The sequence below is a fragment of the Indicator indicator genome, chromosome 1, assembly GCF_027791375.1.
Source record: "Indicator indicator isolate 239-I01 chromosome 1, UM_Iind_1.1, whole genome shotgun sequence".
NCBI classification, from domain to species: domain Eukaryota; kingdom Metazoa; phylum Chordata; class Aves; order Piciformes; family Indicatoridae; genus Indicator; species Indicator indicator.
In genome coordinates this window covers 66,822,279-66,845,061 of record NC_072010.1, presented here as the reverse complement: position 1 = coordinate 66,845,061, position 22,783 = coordinate 66,822,279, and the positions used below count along the sequence as shown (strand labels likewise).

At 39.2% G+C, this 22,783-nt stretch overlaps 1 protein-coding gene across 5 annotated transcripts in view; it reads left to right on the top strand.

Moving 5' to 3' along the window:
• RGPD4 (RANBP2 like and GRIP domain containing 4) overlaps positions 1–22,783 on the top strand; it is a 35,743-nt gene that overhangs the window by 6,000 nt on the left and 6,960 nt on the right. The window contains exons 7-24 of one of the 5 annotated variants that reach the window (XM_054399511.1): positions 745–937; positions 1,646–1,736; positions 2,580–2,789; positions 3,271–3,449; positions 3,538–3,713; positions 4,011–4,134; positions 4,452–4,613; positions 4,947–5,084; positions 5,161–5,304; positions 5,779–5,961; positions 6,059–6,139; positions 6,601–6,739; positions 6,908–7,005; positions 7,633–12,109; positions 19,829–19,993; positions 20,850–20,942; positions 21,824–22,008; positions 22,475–22,694. In XM_054399511.1, the coding sequence (XP_054255486.1) occupies positions 745–937; positions 1,646–1,736; positions 2,580–2,789; positions 3,271–3,449; positions 3,538–3,713; positions 4,011–4,134; positions 4,452–4,613; positions 4,947–5,084; positions 5,161–5,304; positions 5,779–5,961; positions 6,059–6,139; positions 6,601–6,739; positions 6,908–7,005; positions 7,633–12,109; positions 19,829–19,993; positions 20,850–20,942; positions 21,824–22,008; positions 22,475–22,694 (7,058 nt within the window). Of the gene's footprint in view, positions 1–744; positions 938–1,645; positions 1,737–2,579; positions 2,790–3,270; positions 3,450–3,537; positions 3,714–4,010; positions 4,135–4,451; positions 4,614–4,946; positions 5,085–5,160; positions 5,305–5,778; positions 5,962–6,058; positions 6,140–6,600; positions 6,740–6,907; positions 7,006–7,524; positions 12,110–19,828; positions 19,994–20,849; positions 20,943–21,823; positions 22,009–22,474; positions 22,722–22,783 lie in introns of those variants that run through there. The other 4 variants (XM_054399503.1, XM_054399495.1, XM_054399519.1 and 1 more) reach the window with 4 other exon arrangements.

Here is a 22,783-nt window from a genome sequence, read left to right as displayed (position 1 = left end):
CTTTCTGACTGGTTTGTTCCTTAATTATGCAATGGCTGTTATGCCTATTGTAAAACAATATTCTTCAGTCTGTTAATCTTGAATTAGTATTTGAGGCAATACAAACAATGGTTGAGGAATATTTAATGACCAGATAAGTTTTATTTTCTCTTTCTCCTCTGTTACTGACTAAAATTGTTTTGGGTTTTCTATTGCCATTTTTGTTAGAGTGATACAAGGTTATGGCAATGCTAACAGCCATTATAGTTCCATCAGGCAACTGAAAGAGTATTATAACTGTACTCTGGAAAGCCTCTCATGAGTGGAGTTGTATACTAGCCTACATTTACTCAAATTATCTACAGTACCTTTTGTTTTTGAGGATCTTGTCTAGCTGTATTCTGAGTTTTTCTGATAAATCAAGGATTTGGTAAAGCAAAGTGACTAGTGCTTCCTGCATGTCTCGGAATCTGCTGTAGAGAACAAGTATCTCTAGTTTGGGAGTATACTTTTGAAACCAGCTGTTGTAAGATGTGCCAAAAGAGACTGTAAATATCTAGGTAATATTTAATATATTTTACTTCAATAAGCTTTGGGAGTTTGAGACCAGTGTTATTTCTAGTGCAAGTTGGGTTTAAGCAACAAAAGCGGTTCTAACCATTGATTCCTGGAGTTACTTGATTCATGTTAAATAATGTCAACCAAAATCATCTGCTATAGCTTTTACCAGAGCATTGTTTAGAATGAGTCTTCTCTGCATTTTAGTTTTGATCGTGTGCTTCAGTCAGTGAAACCGTATGTGAATGGGGCTGATGAGTTGTCTCGGACCTTTGTGGAAATGAAAGGACAGCTATACATGCATGCTGGAACTTTGCTGCTGAAAATGGCCCAACACAATGAGGCACAGTGGAGAGCTGTGTGTGAGCTAGCAGCGTTGTGTTATCTGATAAGCTACCAGGTAAGTAATTTTTTCAGTTTATACCTTTTAATTGGTGCAGTTTGTGAAATGTTCTTGCTGCACATGTGCTGAACTGTATTCCTGAAATGAATTAGTGTTTGTGTGCCTAAGGAAAGGCCCCCTTCTCACTCACCAAACCCTGTTCTTCTGTAATTCTTTGGTAGGTTTCAAAAGACATGAATAGGGCAAAAGTATCTTCAGCTATTTCCCTTGTCAGAGTAACCTGACTCTTAAAAGGCTAGTGAGTTTATTTCCTCCAGTATATTACTCTTTCTGTAATACAGCTGCATACATGTTAAGTATTAGGCTTATTGCTATAGGGAGGGAAGGGGATGAACTGTATAGTTCCCATGTTTGTTGCATAGAGAGCAGAAGTAAAAAAGCAAGCTTAATTTTTTGCCTTATGAAGTAAAATTGATTGTCTATGTCACCGCTTGCATTCCAGATGTAATACTTGCTCTCGTGCACTTAATGTTGCTTTCAATAGCTATAATTGCCCACTGTGGGGTTGTGTGTGTTTTGAGCAGGTTCCATGACACTCCCCACATCCCCTGGAATGTGACATTGTGTCTTCAGAATAAATTATGGGTTTTTTTTGTCCTGTAGTTTTATAATGCTAAAAAGCTTGTTTCCTAATTCTTAGGACTAATTTAAATGATCCGCTTTTACTGTGAAAAAGCTGTAACAAGTTTCTACTTACTTTACCAGGTTCCTAAACCAAAGTCAAAACTAATAAAGGGGGATCAAACTGGACAAGATATGCTAGAAGTGTTGGCCTGTGATCGAAAAAGCCAGTCTGGTAAAACAAACAAACTAAAATACAACTATGTAGCTACTTTAAAGGCTAAGTGGTTTGTTAAAGAACAAATGATTATCTTGAAATACAATGTTAATATTTGAGACTGTGATAAAATCTTCTAGAGTCTGACTACATATGTAAAACAAAACACTAGTTTTATCTTGAGACCTGAAGTTTTTTTCCTCTTTGTCATGCTAGTAGTGCAGATTCTCATTTTTTAAAGTGTGTCTGAGGGTGTTTCACTTCCTCTTTGCCTCTCTAACATGCTAAGATAGAATTTAACTTGTGTGCTTTATTTATCTACTTCAAATGGCTTTTGCCTGTTGATAGTACTTTGCAATTATTATTAGCTGCAACAGGAAAAGAAAATACTACTGCTTCCCTGTCCATCTTCTTACATGTTCATCAGCTTTGCTCTTTTTGCTGTTAATGATAGACAGTTTTTCAGTCTACAGACTTTTGCACATTCTAGATGAAAACCAATGCACTAGGCATGAGGTTCAAGTGTTTCAGAATGGATTTGAATAAGAGACTTGTGTTACAGCTACTTATTTTCAGAACAGTTGCAATGACCCTAGAATAGTAATAATACAAAGATGGCTTTGTTTTCACAAAAAAAATGGATTTACCAATGGCTTGAGATTCTTGTCAGTAAAAGCTTGGAAAGCCAATGTGCTGATACTGACCTAATAATTGGAAGAAAGAATGTAATTTCCTCTGTAGGGTTCATAAAAGGAAATCCTGATTCTTGCCCAGTTTTCAGGTACAAGAACAGTGCAGTGTATCAAATATTTTCTTTATTTTTACTAACAGATTTATGTCAAGTGTATTTTTGTTTTCTAGGTCATATGCTGCTGAACTTAAGCCATGGCAAGCAGGACTTCTTTAAAGAGATTGTGGAATCATTTGCAAATAAGAGTGGTTTATTTACATTGTTCGATAGCCTGTTTGAGAGCGGAGCTTCTAGGGAGAGATCTTTTATTGGCACGGATGACATTGGAAATACCAGTATTCAAGCACCAGTGCAAGTGGAACTTCATAAATATGATATTGGTAAGAAATTCTGAAACTCAGCACAACTTTCTGCATCAGAAGTTCTTAAAATACTTTGTATTACAACAAAAGACATACCTGGAACAGCTGTCCAAAGTTGCTGTAATCTCCTAGGCAAGACTTAGACTTAATTGCAAAGTAAAGAAGCACCTTTCTTAAAAATTTGGAGAAGTAGGTAACTTTGGTAAAAACAGTTGCTTTTTGAACTGAATATGGTGAGGACAGAAAAGAAGGAAATCATAGTGACCCCCTTTAGAAGCGTAGGGGGTTGATGGTTTGAGCACTCAGAACTGTCTATATGGTATATTTGGCTAAGTTGAAGTTAAATCTTTCATAAGTAAAAGCTGGAATCTTGATGCTCGTAGTTCTACAGTCCTTTGGCTGCTCAAAGTGAAGTGTGAAACAGCTCTGATTAGATACAAAAAGTCTTGCTGACCTGTAGAAGCTCACACATGCATCAAATTAATTTTTTTTCACTTAGGTGCTGTTCGAATGCACAATGGCAGTCTCCAGCACCTCGTGTGGCTTGGCTTGCGGTGGAACTCTATGTCAGTCTTACCTCCAGTACGCAAATGGTTAAAACAGCTTTTTCACCTGCCCCAAGAAACATCAAGACTTGAGACAGGTGCTCCTGAATCCATTTGCTTATTGGACCTTGAAGTAAGTAAACTTTGCAGGTTCTTAAAATATAGTGTACAATCTAAGTTTTTTGGTATTGAATACGTTTTATCCATTTTTTTTTAAACAGGTATTCCTACTTGCAGTGGTATTCACTAGTAACTTACAGTTGCAAGAGAAGTTTAACTCTCAATACAGTGCACATCAGCCTCAATTCTTACCATTGCCAGTGTGCAAACAGCTCTTTACTGAAAAGCAAAGATCCTGGTGGGAAGCTGTTCGTGCTCTTATTCAGAGAAAAACAACGTAAGACTCTTGGTTTAACTACATTTTTAGGCAGCTTCTGCTACAGCATCTTGGATTGGTCCCAGTAGGTTCTTGTAAAATGAGATTTTTTCTTGACATGTTTTGGACATTGAAGTTTTATATACTGGGGACATAGGAAAGACTTCTGAAAACAGAATTTTCAGTTCTAGCAACATGTTTCTAAACTAGAGGCAGGTTAGGACTAAAACTGCCCGTTATGTTCATCAAAGAAATGACATGTGAACAGGTGAAAAAATAAGAGCATGCTAATCAAGGAACGTTTCTTCTGATATACAGACCGGGAACAGCAGCAAAATTGAGGCTTACTGTACAGCATGGAATAAGTATTCTGCGAACACTAGACAAGCATGGCCTTCAACCTGCCTTAATTATTCACTGGGCAAAAAGTCTGCAAAAAACAGTAAGCTGGGATTATTTCTAAATATACTTCTTATTTTCCAAACTATAAACAGTCTGGGGACGGGGAAATAATTGGTTAAGAACGTATTATTGGAAACTGCTGTTTTTGTCAGGTAAAATTTTCTCTAGTCACCCTATAAAGTACTGCATCTTAGACTGTAGTGCTGTTTTCTATATGTTACTTTACATGGCTCTTGAGAGAAACTCCCTAAGGTGTATCTCAAGTACCAGAGAAGTACTCTTGGAACTTTTCAAGAAATAACTCATGACTTGAGTTTGTTGAAGTAACATGTGCTTCTGCTCCCTTCTCTTCATCAGGGCATTAGCCTTAACTCTTTCTATGACCAGAAGGAATACATTGGACGAAGTGTCTACTACTGGAAGAAAGTTTTGCCTATGCTGGAAACTATTAAAAAGAGGAGGAGTATTCCTGAACCTACTGATCCACTCTTCAAACACTTCCACAGTATAGACATTCAGGTACACATTGATGAAGCCAAAGCTGACCTAAGAGTGTCTACATCGAAAATTTACATCATGGGATTTTTCCGTGCATCGTACACGTCATTTTGTTATTACTGTAAAACTGTTTGTGATGATATTAGGTAGTACAGGTGTCTGACAAGAGAGCAGGGCAGAGAATCTCTCCGTACAACTTTATTATTACCTTCAAAATTGTATACATGATCAGAAGGCCCTGAACACCCGTACTACCAACTTTCTTTTAAAAGTGTTTTCTTTGTGATATAGGAAAAAACAGTAATACTTGTGTCATTCCATTTTTAGGTATGAGTTGTCTTTCATTTTTTGCAGGTCTTTCAGGTTGCAGCATATGAAGAAGAGGCACATATTGCATTTGCAATGTTGGATGCAGTTGATGGCAAAACTGATGATGCTTTGTTAGCATTCGAAGCTATTAATAATGTGGTTTCGTACTGGAATCTTGCCATGGTAAGTTTATAAATTGCATCACTCCAAGATTGAGTTTTTCTGACTGATTGTAATTAATCTGCATCCTGTCCTTTAGATCTTTCAAAGGAAGGCAGAAGACATAGAAAGTGATGCCATGCCAGAAGAACAAGAACAACGCAAAACCTACCTTCTTAAAAGCAAGCGTTATTTAATGCAGATCATTGAGGAAAGCTCTTCAGATATGTCAGTAACTGAGAAAGTAAGTAGTTCTTGCTTTAAAAACCTTTTTCAAGAGGTGCAGTGGATTTGGTTATTGTTTCAAAATGAGACTATTTGCAGTTATGCTAGCTTTTTTTTTTAAGACTAGGGTTTGCGTTAAGGCAAGTTAAACTTAGTTCTTTGCTCAAGACAAATGACCTGCTTAATACCAATGGATTGAAAAACTGAGTAAATACTGTAACCTAGCAGATCATGCAGTACTCAGACTAGTCTGGATGAAAGCTTTAAACAAGTAACTTTTGCCACTATCTTTTTATAGAGGCTGGTAGTTTGAAAAAGTAGCATGCATGTTTATGTGAATTGTTTTCTTGTATTACTCTTAAGAAATTTAGTGTTTTGTTGTAAGCTCAGTGTTTGTGTAATGAAAGCCTTGCAAATTGTTCAGCTAGGATTCTGATTTTAGTCTTGTTTGAAAAAAAATTGCAGTCATGACTTGTTTCAAATAACTTTCTAGCTGCCAGTGTCTATTGAAACTGTGAGGGAAATGCTAGATACAGTGATTCAGGAACTTGGTGAGAATGATGAAGAGGGAAGTCCTGCCTTCAGAAATGGTCTCTCAAGTGCTGCTGATTCAGAGATGAAACATTCCAGTCCATCACCAACTAAGTTCTCTCTTTCACCAACTAAGAGCTACAAGGTATACTAGCCAATTACTACTTCAGGGAATTGTTGTCTGAAGAAAAACGCACAAGATTAAAAAAAGTTTGTGCTTTGTTGTTTGTTTTTTTTTCTAGTTTTCTCCTAAAGCCCCTCGGTGGGCAGAGGATCACAGATCTATACTTCAGATGATCTGTGAGCAAGTGGAAGCTTTAAAGGTAAATAATTTTGTCACTGTATTCAGTGAAGAACAGTTGGCCTTTTAGTTACCATAATGCTTTAGTGATAATAGTATGGGCTAACTTACAGTTCCTAGACTACTATTTAAATCAGTGGTATTATCTTCTGTAAATGTTTGCCTTAATTGAGCACAAAAGTAAATCTTTTTGCTTAAAAACCTTTTTGGGAATTGGGCAGGGATGCGGAGGCAATCTATCCAAGGACTATGCAGAAGACAAAGGTCTGCTTTCATAAGCTTGGTTCTCATCCACTTGGCTCTACTTTTTCTTTTTGGTAGGCAGTTTGTTGTTGTTTTTGGTTTGGTTTGTTTTTTTAATTTCCCCTTCTGATCTTGAACATGTTTTAAATAGTAAAAGGGTAGGGATCATTCCTTTATTTTCTTCTACAAATACCTAAGTAATATATACTTACACACTTGATTGGCACTCTGTCTTGACAGCATGAAATGCAAGAAATGAAACATAATAATTCCAACTTAAACACTTCATCTCATCGGTGGCCTCCTGAAAGCTATGGAACAGATACAATGTCAGAGGGTTATCAGAGACCACAAAATCTTCATGAAGCTCCATTAACCGGTAAATGGGTGCTAAATTTTTAGCTAAATGTTTAGCTAAATCAAGTAAGTATTTAGAAAATAATGCAGAAAATGTTTTAATGATTTACAATCCAAAACTGATTGCTGGGGAGAGTCCTTTCAAAACAACAAAAATCAAGTATAAACTGTTCTGTTGTTCCTTTTTTAGTTGCTACCACTGGCCCATCTGTTTACTACAGCCAGTCACCTGCCTATAACTCTCAGTACCTTCTTAGAACTGCTGCGGCCAATGTAACACCAACAAAGGTGAGAACAATCTGTCCACTTAAGCTACTTCCACTGACCTACTGGAAATGACTGCTTTTGATTCTGTGTGTAGTTGAATGTAATGGCAGTCCTTAAGTAGCATTTGGTAAACTTGGGCTGCTAGGGATAAACTGGTAATTTGTATTTCTGCTGGATTTTTGGCGTGTGGGGTTTAGAAGGGAAAGCTAGAAAAAGGTCTGCAACACATTAGTACTTGCCCTCTACCAGGTGTATGTATAATTCTCTCCTCCCTTCTCCCCACAAAGTAGTATGGCCAAAGACAATGGGATTTTCAAGGCTTTTTTCACCAAAAAAAACCCAACCCACTCATCTTGTGCCACTTTTTGAACGTTAGTTTTCAGATCCGCTTAAACTTCTAAGTTTAAATCTAAACTAATTTTAACTTAAACTCAAATGCAAGTATTGCCCTGCTCTTGAGTCTACATATTACATCGGCACAGTGCGACTTGATCCTCTTACTATAATAAGCAAAGCAATTGTTTTCTGCTTTTTCTTTAGGCTCCTGTCTATGGCATGAACCGACTTACACCTCAGCAACACATATATGCTTATCAACAACCGATGCATACACCACCTCTGCAAAACACTTCTTGTATGTTTTCCCAGGAGATGTATTGTGCACCTCTACGTTTTGATTCTTCTGCCACTGGAATAATTTCGCCTCGTGGGGGTGATGATTATTACAATTACAGCATTCCACCGGCAAGCACAAATCCACAGTTGCCTGAACCAGGATATTTCACAAAGCCTTCAGTCGCACCACCAACTTTAAAGCCTGTGGATTCATCTAAAGTGATAGAATTTCCAAAATCTAAACTTGTACAGCCAGGAACAGCAGAAGGATCAAAAACATCTCTGTCAACACCAGCACAGTCAAGTCAGCCAACAACTTTTAAATTCAACACTAATTTCAAGTCAAATGATGGAGACTTTACCTTTTCTTCTCTTAAGGTTGCACCACAGCCTCCTAATGCACCTTTCAATAGCAGTGAAAGCCTCTTGGGTCTTCTGGCATCAGATAAACCTTTACAAGATGATAGATACACTGAACATATGCCAGTTAGTGATCACACAAATGGCCAAAGAAATGTCTTCAATTTTGGTAATAAGCATACTCCAGGCATCTCTTTTAGGGAAAGCATGGCACAAAATGCACATAAAAACCTGGGTTTTGAGAAGAGTGATATGTTTAGCATCCAAGAATCAAGCAAGCCTGTATGTATGACTTCGAGTTCTGATTTGGCCAATAGAAGTCATGAAACAGAGGGAGGAAGCACCCATGGTGGGGATGATGATGATGATGGTCCTCATTTTGATCCTGTGGTGCCACTCCCTGACAAAATTGAAGTGAAGACAGGTGAGGAAGATGAAGAAGAATTCTTCTGCAACAGAGCCAAGCTCTTCCGTTTTGATGCAGAATCTAAAGAATGGAAAGAAAGGGGTATTGGAAATGTAAAAATCCTGAAGCATAAAGTGTCTGGCAAGTTTCGTCTCTTAATGAGACGAGACCAAGTGCTGAAAATCTGTGCAAATCACTACATAAATACTGACATGAAATTAACTCCAAATGCTGGATCAGATAAGTCATTTGTATGGCACGCTTTAGATTATGCGGATGAGTTGCCAAAACCAGAACAGCTTGCAATTAGATTTAAAACACCTGAAGAAGCAATGCTTTTCAAAAGTAAGTTTGAGGAGGCACAGAATATTTTGAAAAACTTAGGATCAAATGTTGACACATCTGTGACTCAGAGTACTGATACTGCAAGGGAGAAAAATCAGGACATCAAGGAGCCTAGCAGATCCCTTTCTGGGATGCCAAACTTCGGCTTTCAGTTTGCAAAAGAAGGGGTGAGCAGTGAACCTGATAGCAAAGGCAGCCTTACAGCTACACCAACTATGTCTGGCCCTACCACTTTTTCATTTGGAAAGGAAACTCCTCAAACCTATTCTTCTGATGACTTTGGGCAGCATCTTTTGAAGAAGGATCAATGGATGTGTAAAGTGTGTTCAATTCTAAATGAAACAATTGCAAAGAATTGTGTATCATGTAAAAATCCAAGTCCAGACACATGGGAAACACCAGTTGCCCAGTTAAGTGACTCAGATGTAGATTTCAAAGCCAGTGGTAATACTGCACAGGACAAATTTGGGTCTGCTTTTTCTAAAAAAGAAGGTCAGTGGGACTGCGATGTCTGTTCAGTAAGAAATGAACCCACTGCTTCTAAGTGTATTTCCTGCCAAAATCCAAACAAAACTAATACAGTGGTATCTGGTCAAGAGAGATCCTTTACATTCAGCCAATCAAGTACTCCAAAGGCTCAAAATGATTTGGCAGCTGCTTTTTCTAAAAAAGAAGGTCAGTGGGACTGCTCTGTATGCCTAGTCCGAAATGAAGCAAAAGATGTGAACTGTTGTTCTTGTCAGAGTCCTAACTCTCAAAGTCAACTAAAAGTGTCCATACCTGCTGTTCAGGCATCTCCTGCTCCCAGGTTTGGTTCCACTATTGATGCAAGTAAGCCACAGAAAAATGGATTTGAAGGGCTTTTTAGTAAAAAGGAAGGGCAGTGGGATTGTACTACTTGTCTTGTGAGGAATGAAGGTTCTTCACTAGCCTGTGTAGCCTGCCAAACACCAAATCCTGATAAGCCTGCTGGTGATGCTTCATCAACTTCTACTTTTGGCTTGAAAAATAAGTTATCTGAACCTGTTGCAGGACAGTCAGGAACAGGCTTTAAGTGTGATTTCTTGGAAAAGAGCTTTAAATTTGGTCATACTGAGCAAGGCAAGACACCACCATTTAAATTTCAGATTCCTTCTGATACTGAGGCTAAGCCTACAAAAGAAGGATTTAGCTTCTCAATGTCAATGCCTGCAGGTGGATTTAAATTTGGGATACAGGAGTCTAGTAAAAATATTTCTAAGAAAGATGAGCCATCCAGAGAGTGTACAACCGGCTTCTTAAAAACCACTGATGAAAAAGACACAAAGGAACTGCCTTCCAACAGTGGAATTAAATTGCAGTTTCAAGAAACAGCAAACAAGGAGAAAGGTGACTTTGTTTTGGGGCAGAATAGCAACCCTTTTACATTTGCTGACCTTGCAAACAGTACTCCCAGGGAAGGCTTCCAGTTTGGCAAAAAAGACCCTAGCTTCAAAGGATTTTTAGGTAAAGGTGAAAAGCTGTTTTCGTCACAGAATTCTGAAACAGATCACAAAGCAAACACATCTGCTGATGGTGAGAAGGATGATGATGTATATAAGACAGAGGACAGTGATGATATCCATTTTGAACCTATAGTTCAGATGCCTGAAAAAGTAGAACCGTTTACAGGAGAGGAAGATGAGAAGGTGCTATACTCCCAAAGAGTCAAGCTGTTCAGGTTTGATCCAGAAACAAGCCAGTGGAAAGAACGTGGCGTGGGCAACCTGAAGATTCTTAAAAATGAAGTTAATGGTAAAGTAAGAATATTAATGCGGCGTGAGCAGGTACTGAAGGTGTGTGCAAATCACTGGATAACAACAACAATGAACTTGAAACAGCTGTCTGGCTCAGACAAAGCATGGATGTGGATGGCCAGTGACTACTCTGATGGTGATGCAAAGTTGGAGCATCTGGCAGCAAAATTCAAGACTCCAGAGCAGGCTGAGGAATTCAAGCAGAGGTTTGAAGAATGTCAGAGGCTACTCCTAGATATACCACTACAGACACCCCATAAGCTTGTTGATACAGGTAGGACAGCTCAACTTATACAGAAAGCAGAAGAGATGAAGAGTGGCTTAAAAGATCTCAAAACATTTCTGACAGATGACAAAACTAAGCTGTCAGAAGAGGAAAACGCAAACACCGTTTGTGCTAGCAGTACCTCTGATCTGGTTATAAAACCACATGCTGACAGTACTGGGCCTACTCTGGAATGGGATAATTATGACTTGCGTGAAGAAGCGCTGGATGATAGTGTAAGTAGTTCTGTGTATGCATCGCCTCTTGCAAGTAGCCCTGTAAGGAAAAACCTGTTTAGATTTGGGGAGTCTACCACAGGTTTTAGTTTCAGCTTTAAATCTGCCTTGAGCCCATCCAAATCTCCTGCCAAACAGAACCAGAGTAGAACATCAGTAGGCACAGATGAAGATTCTGATGTTACTCAAGAGGAAGAGAGAGATGGGCAGTATTTTGAACCTGTGGTACCTCTGCCTGATCTCGTGGAAGTGACTAGCGGTGAGGAAAATGAACAAGTTGTGTTCAGTCACAGAGCTAAACTCTACAGATATGACAAAGACGCAAATCAGTGGAAAGAGAGAGGTATTGGGGATATAAAGATATTGCAGAACTATGACAACAAACAAGTACGTATAGTAATGAGAAGGGACCAGGTACTGAAACTCTGTGCCAATCACAGAATAACACCAGATATGAATATACAACAAATGAAAGGATCTGACAGGGCATGGGTATGGACTGCATGTGACTTCGCAGATGGGGAAAGGAAAGTAGAACTTCTGGCAGTGCGATTCAAACTGCAAGATGTTGCAGACTCATTTAAGCAAATTTTTGATGAGGCAAAGCATGCCCAAGAGAGAGAGACACTGATCACACCTCTTTCTTCTCGAGCCAATACACCAAAGGAATCTCCGTGTGGCAAAAACGCTGTAGCTGTCCTAGAAGAAACTACTAGAGAAAGAACTGACCTCAGCCATGGTGATGATACTTCTGATGTAACTATAGAGGTCACAGAGGTGTCAAGCACTTCTGAAACACCAGCAAAAACAGTGGTTTCTCCTCCAAAATTTGTGTTTGGATCTGAATCTGTCAAGAACATTTTCAGTAATGAAAAGTCAAAGACATTCACCTTTGGAAATAATTCAGCCACTAGTTCTCTCTTTGGCTTCAGTTTTAATCCTCCAAGAAAGACTGAACACCATAGTCCAATGTCTCAGAGCACAGCACAGAAAGAACAGGAAGCTTCTGAACCACCAAAAGGTTTTAGTGCTCCTCAAAAGCCTCTGGACAGCAAGGTAGACAGCTTGCCTACTTCAGCACAAGATGGAGCCTCAAACTTCTCATTTAGAATTCTGGATAAAGGTGAGTGTCAGCTGAACTAGTAGTTTATTAAACTATGTAACTTACTAAGTAGTCTGTATGCTATTTTTTACTCTGTCTCAAAAAGTTTTTTTCAGTTCTAACACGGGTATCCCCATCTTCACAAGTTCTCAAGTTTCAGCTAAAGGAATGAATTTTCTCATTATTTTCATATAAAAATGATAGTGTGTGATGCAGGATGAATTTTTTAATTGATTAGCAAGGAGATTTCAGGTAGGAGTTGTAACTCTGAAGTGCTGTACCTGAATCTCATGTTTAAGTGCTTTAAAGGAGCTGTGGATTCCTTTTTCAAAATTTAAATAGGTAGCTGAATTGGTACGTAGGCCTTTTGAGTGGTGAAGTGAGAAGAAAAAAATATATGCTTTAGCTAAAATTGAAATTATTCCTGTGATTGAACACTTGGGTATTGTTAAATTGTTGTATATAAATTTGTTTAGTCTTAATTATTTGCCATTGTGGTTCTAGTTGTGTAGCTGAACACCAAACGTTAGCCTTTTCCCTTAGCCTGAAAAGAGATCATATGAGTGCATCCTCAGTTACGCAGTTCGTGACGCTGCCTGAACAAGATGTGCGTGCAGAAGTTGTGGCTGTGACACAGCCCGTGTCCTGAAGTGTCTTTTAGGAGAATGGGATTTACTAGCATTTTAATGGTAGAGTGCTTGGCAGCTTTGTGTGCTGCTTCCTGTCAGAGCAAGACTGTTTAATCAGATGATAGGTTTTTTTTCATTTACATGCTAGTCTCAGAAATGTGAAGAAATACAAAAGTATGATAAAGCGACGTGGCAGATGATGATGATAGGTACAGTCTATTTGCATGGGTTGAATAAGCTCGGGTAGAGTAAATGTGTGAAGTTTCCAGCTGTGAAACAGTACTATGGGGTGCTTCCAGTACACAGAAGTCTGGTTTACCATTCTGAAATTCCAAGTGAACACTTATATCCAAACAATTTATTTTCTCTAGGGTTTAATTTTAGCCTTTTTAAATCTAATCCCATGGCCTTTTGGACAAGCGCATCTTCCTTGCAACCTGATAGTAAAGGTATTTACATACTGCACTGAATGTGTGTTAAGGACACTATGGCAGGCATGGACAGTAACCCAACTGTAGCAAAGTAGTTGACTCAGTAATCTTTATAAATAACATGCATGCTGAAGATGAATACTCGAAATTGTGTGTCTGACTACTGTTTTTGTCCTATTAGAGAATAACATACCAAGGGCTACAGCCAATATGAGCTAGCACAATGGATGGCCCTTCTTAAGCTTTTGGCTTCTGTTTGCCTCATTTTCTGATGGTATCTGCATTGCACTTCATGGCAGTTTTACTGAACGTGCACAGTGGATCTCTAAAATTCCCCTTTTCTAAAAAAAATTATTTTTGGAGAATACATCTTGTAGTGCCTGAGGTCTTTGATTTTGGTGACATACAGCTGAAGATTTCAAGACAGGTTATCTAGTAAAATGCTGAATGCATTTAGCCTCTCTGTAGCCTCTGTAGGAAATGTTTAATTTAGTTCCCTGATAATCAGTACTATTGGTCAGTTGCTGAGGGAAGCTTCTGTTCTGAAGCTGACCTGGCCAGCAGACTTGTCCTGAGGTAGGAAAACACCAGGGTAAGCAGAAAGACCTGCCAGGAGCTAGCAGCTCTTGCAGGAGCCACGGAGGACTGCTGGGCATTGCCAGAGCGGTGTAAGAAACTAGCTCTCGTTTGCTAAGGAAGCTGCATCAGAGCTGGTCCAGCCTCACCAGAGTGGCATGCAGTGACTTTTCCTGAGGGCAGTGGAGAGATGCACCAGCAGGCAGCAGGTCTAGTGGGAGGGGCTGGTAAAGCCTGGGCATTGCCAGAGCAATCACAGCCACCCCTGCCTCTAAAAAGCAGTCTGGGGAGTGCTAGTGACTAAGTGGTGCAACCAAAATGGGCAAACAGGGCATTAGCCAGGGTGTGGTGTATTGGTTTGCATGGGAGGGCACTGAAGGTCCCACAAAAACATGCAGTAGCTCAGGTCTTAGGCTGCAGAGATTGCCAGCACCTTTCAGTGGTAAGAGGTGGTAGTAGTGAGAACAGTTGTGTGGTATAACTAGGTGGATGATTGGTTCAGCCTGGTGGTAAAGCTGTGAGGAGAAAGTTAAGGCACGTCATGGAGGCTGAGCAAGAGGATAGAGTAGTGAAAATTTGGCATAACAAAGCTGAAACCTGCTGATCAAACTAAAGGACAGTGGAAGCAAGGACGTATATTCTGGGAAGAGTATAGGGAAATGGCTTGGTTGTGTAGGTATGGGGTCAAGAAGGCCAAGGTTTGGATGGAGCTGAACTTGGTAGTCTTTGTGTTCCTTGCCAGGAAGGGCTTCTAGAGTACATCAGTGAGAAAAGGAAGGTCAAAGAAACATAGAGCCCTCATGATAAAGACTGGACAACTGGTGACAAGGGACAAGAAGAAGGCTGAGTTCATCATAGTGGGGTCAAGTGCATCTCAGCAAGTTAGCAGAATATACCAAGCTGAGAGGTGTGGTTGACTTGCCTGAGGGGCTGGATGCTATCCAGAGGGACCTAGGCAAGCTTGAGAAGTGGGCCTTGGTGACCCTGATGGGGGTCCACAAGGCCAAGTGTAAGGTCCTGTACCTAGGTTAGGGAAATCCTTGGTATCAGTACAGGCAGGGGGATGAAGGGATAGCGAGCAGACCTGTGGAGGAGGTGTCCTGGTTTAGAGCCAGACAGATCCTCTATTGCCCTGAGAGGAACAAAAGACACTCACAAAAATGCATCGGAGAGTGATGGAAATTTTAAACGGAAAAGCAATTAGTGTTTTACAGAAAACACAAAACACAGTGGCAAAGATATCCAAAAGCATACAGAGTCCCTTAGAGCACACCAAAAGGCCTCCCAATACTTCCCTTCTCCCTACCTGAGGGTCTACCCAAAACCCCCAGGGCTCTTTCTCCTCCCCCCCCCCCCCCCCCGCTAGGCTAGTCTCAGGCTGGCCAGGTCTGAGACAGCTGCCCCCCCCCCACCCCCTTTCTCCTCTTGGCATTAGGCCTAGACAGGCCTAAGAGGCCTTGAGATACCTCCCCACCATTACCCAATAGGGAACATCTCCCACAGCAGAGAGGGAAGAAAGAGGAAGGGAATGACTTTGCAGATGAATTTATAGGGTGCGGGATTTATGGGTAGAAATATGCTTTTTCTTCTGTCCACCTTATTGGGTTGGACACTCGGGACATTGGAGGTGTGACTTACGTGGCAGCAACAGGAGGCACCACCTAAGAGCCACAGGAGGTCTTAAGGGTACTAATGGACATGAATGCATGCTTGCAGCCGAGAGCCAACCATATATTGAGTTGCATCAAAAGTAGCATGGCCAGCAGATAAAAGGAGATGATTCTCCCTCTCCGCATGTGTGAGATACCACCTGGAGTACTGTGTCCAGCTCTGGAGTGCTCAGCACAAAGATATGGACCTGCTGGAGCGGTTCCAGAGGAAGATAAAATACCTCTCCTACAAGAAAGGCTGAGAGAGTTGGGGTTGTTCAACCTGGAGAAGAGAAAGGTCTAGAGAAGACCTTATTGTGGCCTTTCAATACTTAAAGGGGGCTTACAGGAAAGAATGGGATGGTCATTTCAGCAGTCTGTTGTGACAGGACAAGGGGTAATGGTTTTAAACTAAAAGAGGATAGATTTAGACTAGATATAAGGAAGAAGCATTTTACAAAGAGGGTGATGAAACGCTGGAACAGGTTGCTTAGAGAGGTTGTAGGTGCCCCATCCCTGGAAACAATCCCAGTCAGGTTGGATGGGGTGCTGAGCAACCTCATCTAGTTGCAGATGTCCACAGGGGATGGTTGGATTAGATGACCTTTAAAGGTCCCTACTAACTGGAAGTATTCTATGATTCTGTGCTCACTATTAAAAGCAAGGAACACGCAGAAATGAGAAAGCAAACTCTTTAGCTACTACTTCTGTGCATATATATAATGTATTCTATGACATTCACCTTAGCTGGTCAGAAAACTTCTGCTGAGTAACCAATTTGTTTAGATTCAGAACTTGTAACTGAATGTGTTACAGTTTATATTTTGATATGTCACTATAAGATCTTACTAATGTAATCTTCCTGTAAGTATGCTTGCTATAAGCATACTCACCTTATGCAGTTCAACATAATTTTATAAAGGAAATTTTTATTCTAGTCTGCATAAGTGACTATTATCACGTTAGTATCTTACATTGTTTAATGTGGCCAAAATGTAATTCCAAGCACCATTTCCCCAAAATTGTATTTCTAGAAAAACTATTCTTATTTAAAGCACTGAACTCGTGTACATGTGATCTAAAGTCAACTGTTTGTGGTTTTGAGTATCCCTGTGCATGGAGTCTTAACAATTCAGGTTTGATATTCATAATACGAAGTGTTTAAGCATTCTGCACCTGAGGATACACAGAAGAACTTTTGCTGCCTCAAGTTGATCCTGTTTTTATATCCAGGAGTTGTGGGGACAGGTGTGTGCTTGTGTATTTAAAAGAACCAAGCAACCAAAATAGAAGGCTTTCTGGTATTTCAGACTGTTCTTCACTTCTACTTTTGTGGTAACTAGGAATGATTATACACTTAGTGATTTACTTATAGTTGGTAATTGTCTTCAGTGTAGCTTTTTGATGACTTTATTTTGAGCTCTGACTTATAGCAAATCACTTTGGGAAGTCTTCAATCTTATTCAATGCAAATTTAATCTGAGCCTGTCTCATGGGAACTATGTTTGGGGGAGCATCTTCCAAGTTGTGTTGTTTAAGAAACATTCAAAGGAAATCTAACCTCGGCAGTTCTGCATCTCCATGTAAAAAGTACTGAAGTTTTCCTTTGGCCAGGTCATGAGCTTTGCATACACAAATGTTTTACAAGTTTGATTCAAAGTTGCCAGTTGCTTGATACAGTATGAGTTAAAGGCATTAAGGTTTAAACTCTGGCACTTCTCACTCGCGTCCATCATATATTCACTGATATTCACATGCCTTATATGCATGAGTGTTGTGGCTAGCCAAGCATTTAGACCTACCTAGTATTAATTTTGGTTGAAACAAAAGTAAAAATCTAAGATGCCAGTGAAAAATGCTGCTGTGTATGGCAATGTTCTTTATTTTGCTCCTGCTGTATACTAACAATGTGGATTTTTTTTTTTCTCCTGAAGAAGAGAGTTCTATTACCACAATGCTCCTTTTAACACTGTTGTATGTATGCATGGCTCTCTGCTTCACAGCTGCCTGTGAAGATATGTTTAAGCTGGTTGCAGCGTTTTTGGATAAGTAGAAGTTACTTTCTTATAGGGAGGGTGAGTAGAAACTGACTTAACCAGTGAAATTCTTGCTCAGTTTTCTCAAATTGCACAAATACGTAGTTATATTCCTAATCTGTTTTGTTGAACACTTTCATCACTTTGAGGTGTGTTTGGAACACTTGAATCTTAATGCAGTGTTAGATAGGCCATCTTCATGGAGAACTTTACCTGTGGATTAATCTGAAATTACTTCTTAATGTACTTCTCTTATTCAACTACTTTGTATAAATGGTACTGAAAGAGACTGGGTGATAGTTCCTTGGGAATGCTGTCTGTTGAATATGATGGACTATACCATCCATCCGGGTCTTCTACCTAGATTTATACTGTTTGTATTAAAGCAAGCTCACCCTTTTGCCATCTACCTGACTTTTGAAGAAGTTTGTTGTTGGGCTTTTTTAATGATAGCTTTTGAAAATTCTCTAATCCTAAAAAAGCAGTTTTATGCTGGGACCTTTAATGGCTATGAGACTAAATACACTTAAACCTCTATGGTAAGCTTTGTGCAAGCTTAGTCTGCTTGAGACACTTGCTTAATTATCTTGGAGAGTAAAACACATCCTAATACGCAGGATACCTGCATATCTTCATAACACTGTATGAGATTTACTCCTAATTCTTAAATCAGTGAGGTTTTTGCATATGATTCTGAGACAATATGTGAAAATATCTTTAGTCTGCTGTCATTGTATGAACTTAACAAACTTGCTTTTCAAGAATTTTACCATATATTTACTTTATACAGGCTCAGAAAAGCTATTGAGATTTAAAGAAACTGAGCAAAAAGGATTAGCTTACGAGACTGTATATGCTGGTAATGAGTTTCAGCTGTGCTCTGATATATAATTGCCTTAAATGATTAACTTGCAATCAAGGAGACAGTCAATTAAGTCAAAGGTTGGGGAGGGAAGGCTTTGAAAAAAGACTTCTATTTGAAACAGTATTTTGTATTTTGCTTTTATTCTATTATTCTTTATGTTGTATATAATCTACTGGAAGATACAAGTGGGAAAACTACTTCTAAAAGGCAGATTTATTCTAGTATGACAGTTGTGCCAGAGGATCAAGGGGCACATTGTAAACATTGGTCTTCTGTCCTTGTCTCTTCTTGCAATGATGAATATCAAATTGCATGAGTAGGAAAACCGGTGTTCCTCTGGAACTGAGTAGTAGTCTGGTGCCAAGCTGAAGATTTAGGTTCCCACTGACTAAATTGTGCCACAAACTTAATTGGGTATTTTCTAATTAAAAGAACAGTCAGCTTTTGAGATAAAATTCTGCTGACTAGTTTAACTCAAGCCTGGAAAACATTAACAAACAGATTGACTTAAAGCAATCAAATTGGTCTTAGAAACAGCCATCACAAAGATATTGATGTGCTTATGGGGTAATTCATGTGGTTTTAAATATCTTTTCTTACGCATTTATCCCCAAACTCCTCTCAAAACAACACTAAAACCCAACTCTAACAAACCCCAGCCAAAGAATACATGACACTTAAATTGGTATGAGAGTATGGAAGAAAAGGAGGAGGATATAATCTTTGTTTCAAAAGCTTTCTGCTTGTTCATACAGCCTTATAGCTTTCTGCAGTTTGCTCTAGGCTGTGCTTTCAGCTTTGGCCTTCGATTCTGCCCTGTGTTTTCAATACAAGTGGAACAGGCAACTTAATATTGAAGGGGAGAAGAGAAAAAGTTATATAAATGGATAGTGGTATTTGTCCTTGCTTGAAAAAACTAGTTAAACAGGTTAAGAGCAATATTTTTTTTGTTCAACATGGTGTGACTAGAAATTACTATACTTATGCAACAATAAAAGTGGAGCCACAGCCATTACAGTAAATTGAGATAAGCTAATAAAAAAAAAAAATCAGATTTTCCATAGGTAATCTGAAATGAATTCTGTCTGGTTGTTGTTTAATATCCTCTACAACTGAAAACACTTTCAAGCAATGCAATGGGACGTCATGGTAGATAACGTTTTTTTCAGGCCTGAGTTGTTTACTGCTCTTCTTTTAGACAATACTTAATATCCCTCTTCCCTATTAGTTGTATTTTTGTTTGACAACATGCTTAAGGAATCCTTGTAACAATACAAAGATGCAGGCTTGTTCCTGTTTTGTTTCCTGAATTCCAAAGGCAGTAGACCAAGTTGTAGTTGGGCATGCAGGTTAGAATTTCTGAAGTTTTAACAGGATGCTTGGTTTTAGTAACCTGTAGCTATTTTTTTTCTTGTGGATTAACAGAAAGTGTACAGGCTTCAAATGTATTTATGATGGTCTTAGAATCAATTCAATTCTGCAATAATGGCAGTATGGGGTTAATGCTAATTCCTGTTCTGAAATACTCTTATTTTGCTCCTTTTCTGTGAAAAGCTGAGAAGACTACATCAGAAGATTGTCTTCCATCTGATGAAGTCACAATAGTTTACGAGTTAACACCTACCCCTGAACAGAGAGCTCTTGCTGGCTTTCTCAAGCTACCTTCAACATTCTTCTGTTACAAGAATAAGCCTGGATATGTGAGTGATGAGGATGATGGTAAGGAGTGCCAAAGTTATCTTTGTGTTACCTTTTTGTGGGGAGAGGGTGTGATACACTGCACTGGCATAGCCCCATCTCAAGCGCTGTGTGCAGTTCCAGGTGGTTCAGTGTAAGGACGACATCAAACTAATAGGGTTGTATCCAGGGGAGGGTGACCAAGATGCTGAAAGGCCCTGAGGGCCAGACTTAATGAGGAGCAGCTGAGGTCACTTGGTTGGTCTAGCTTGGGGAAGAGAAAGCTGAGAGGTGACCTACAATTTACTCAAGGTGAGCAGCTGAAGAGGAAGTGCTGATCTTTCTCTGGTTACCAGGTATAGGACACAAGGAAACGGAATGAAGTTGTCAGGGGAAGCTCAGATTGGACATTAGGACAAGATTCTTCACTGAGGGGAGTGTTGGTCTTTGGAACAGGCAGGGAATACCTAGATGTGCTAAGCAGCAAATATGTTAAACAGAAGTTCTAAAGCATTGAATTAAAAAATAGGAGAAATCCCTTCCCTCAAATAGCTGAGCTTGCTTACTTTTATAGAAAATATTTTCAGTCTTCCTTTGCAATCTGTTTAGTGGTATTCTTAATAAAATCACTGAATGGTAAATGTGTTTCCTGAAAAGAGGATTGTTACAGATGTCTGTGCCTTGCATCTGTAATAATTGAGGCTGAAAAAAGTGGTAATAGCACACTTGAAGCACATGGATGTGAAATAGGAAGGGGAAGCTTACTTGCTGACCTGTGGAACTCTTAATAAGGAAAAATTACACGTGCTTGCTAGGCTTGCAACTTGGAAAAGCTTCACAGACTTCTCTGTACTTAAAGGATGCTTGAGAACCTGAATGCTTTCTTATTGTATTTAAGATGAAGACTATGAAACAGCTGTGAGGAAACTTAATGGAAGACTGTATCCCAGTTACTCAGAAAAGAAAAAGAAATTGCAAGATCCTGTAAAAGGTATGTCTTAAAATGTAATGCGTAAAATGTCTTATGTCTCCGAGTATGAATTGCACATGGGCACACTGAGAAATTTTGTTTCCTGAGACAGAAACACTGATGCTGGCAGCAGAAAAGCAGCATCTCAAAATACAACTTTAAGCTCAGTACGTTGAACTGGTAGTTAGCAGTAAACTGGACTCTGAATGAGAAACGTGCGTTTCAGGTGGCCTCTAAACAAGAAGATCAAAGTTTCTTCCTACCTTGAGCCCCGTCTAAATATGAAGAATTCAGCTTGGCATGATACTGTGCTAGACAAAAGTTATCTGTCTGCAAATACCTGCTGCTTTTGCTGATAGTTAAACTTATGAGTTAGTATCCTTCAATTACAAATAATTTGGTTCTGTACTGAAAATATGGGTGTAGAAAATTGAATTTGCTGCTCAAGTTTGTCTACTTTGGCTGTACCTCAGACTTCAGTGTTGCATAACTGAAAATCTGGGTAGACAATTCTAGAAGTGAAGTTTGGAGGATTTTTTGAGGATGTGTGTTAGAAAAAGGTGGTGTATGCTGAGCAATCTGAAATATGAGCAAATGTTGAAGAAAGCTATTAGTAGTGGTAGATGCAAGATTGAACAGTTAATCATTTAATAGAAATTGCCTGATAGCAGTAGAAAACCAATTATGATGAATTTCCAATTGTCGTCACCAGGAGGGGAGTTAAGTTAGTCTTCACTTTTGCTTTTAAATAGTAATGCTGTCTCAAACTGCAAGTCTTACTTGGAGTTGCTCTGGGTATCATGAGGTTGTTTTATAATACACATGCCAATAATTACTTTGGTATTTAGCTGCTTGCCCAGCTGTTTTCTGCTAACTTTTATTTTTTGTGGAAAACATCATAGGGAAAAATGAATTCGACAATGAAAGAGAACATGCTACTACTTCAGAAAAGAAACTGGCTCCTGAGGATGGAGCTCAAGCAGAAACTCTGCAGGTTCCTTTTACATCTGCCCATGGTGTCAGCAGTGACACTGAGGATAACAGTCCAGAAGACTTGCAGAGAGAAGTTGAAGTTCAAGAAAAGAAAGTAGGAACTAAACCTTTACTAACATTTTTGTCGTTAAATATGTACAATTACTTTATATGTGTGTAAGGCTTGACAGAGTTTCCGTTTCTGAGAACTAAAACATCCAGTGGAGAAAAAAAATGTTTAACTTTTGTGGTTATGCCTCAAGTGTTTGCCAACACTGATGAAGCAGCTTAGGTCTTATGTTCCTTGGAAAGAGGAAGAAGGTACAGCTGTTCTCAAACTGCTTTGGCTAGTAAAATCACTCCTAAGGTTTGAAAGCATGCAACTTCAAAGGTACTTCAGTCTCTTGTCAAGTTAATGTCTTTGCGTGTCAATGAAATTTTTCAGAAATCTTACAGCAACTTTTTTTTTATTGGTGTTCTTTTTACTTGAAATGACTGTTCTTAGTCTCCTGAGGAGGTAGTTTGAATACTAGGCTCTTCTGGCCTATTTGCTTATTACTTTACTTTTTTATTAATCTCAGGAAAATGAGGTTACAAGCTCAACTGACTTAGTCTGTGCCAGTAAAGTACCTACTCCAGCCAGCGAGGTGACAGTATTTGTCCAGTCACCTACCAACAATGAAGAACCAGATTCCACCACAGAAACTGTAAATGCGTCAAGCTCTGATGATAAGCCTGTAGACTTGTCAAATAAGAAAAGTGATTCGGAGAGTTCAGAGTCAACACAGGGTAATGTCAGTGGTATGTTCTGCTTTTCTTTGTAGGAATGTAAGTATGCTTTTCTGTAAATCAGTTTATCTAATGTAGTTGTTGCCTTGGAGAGAAGTAGT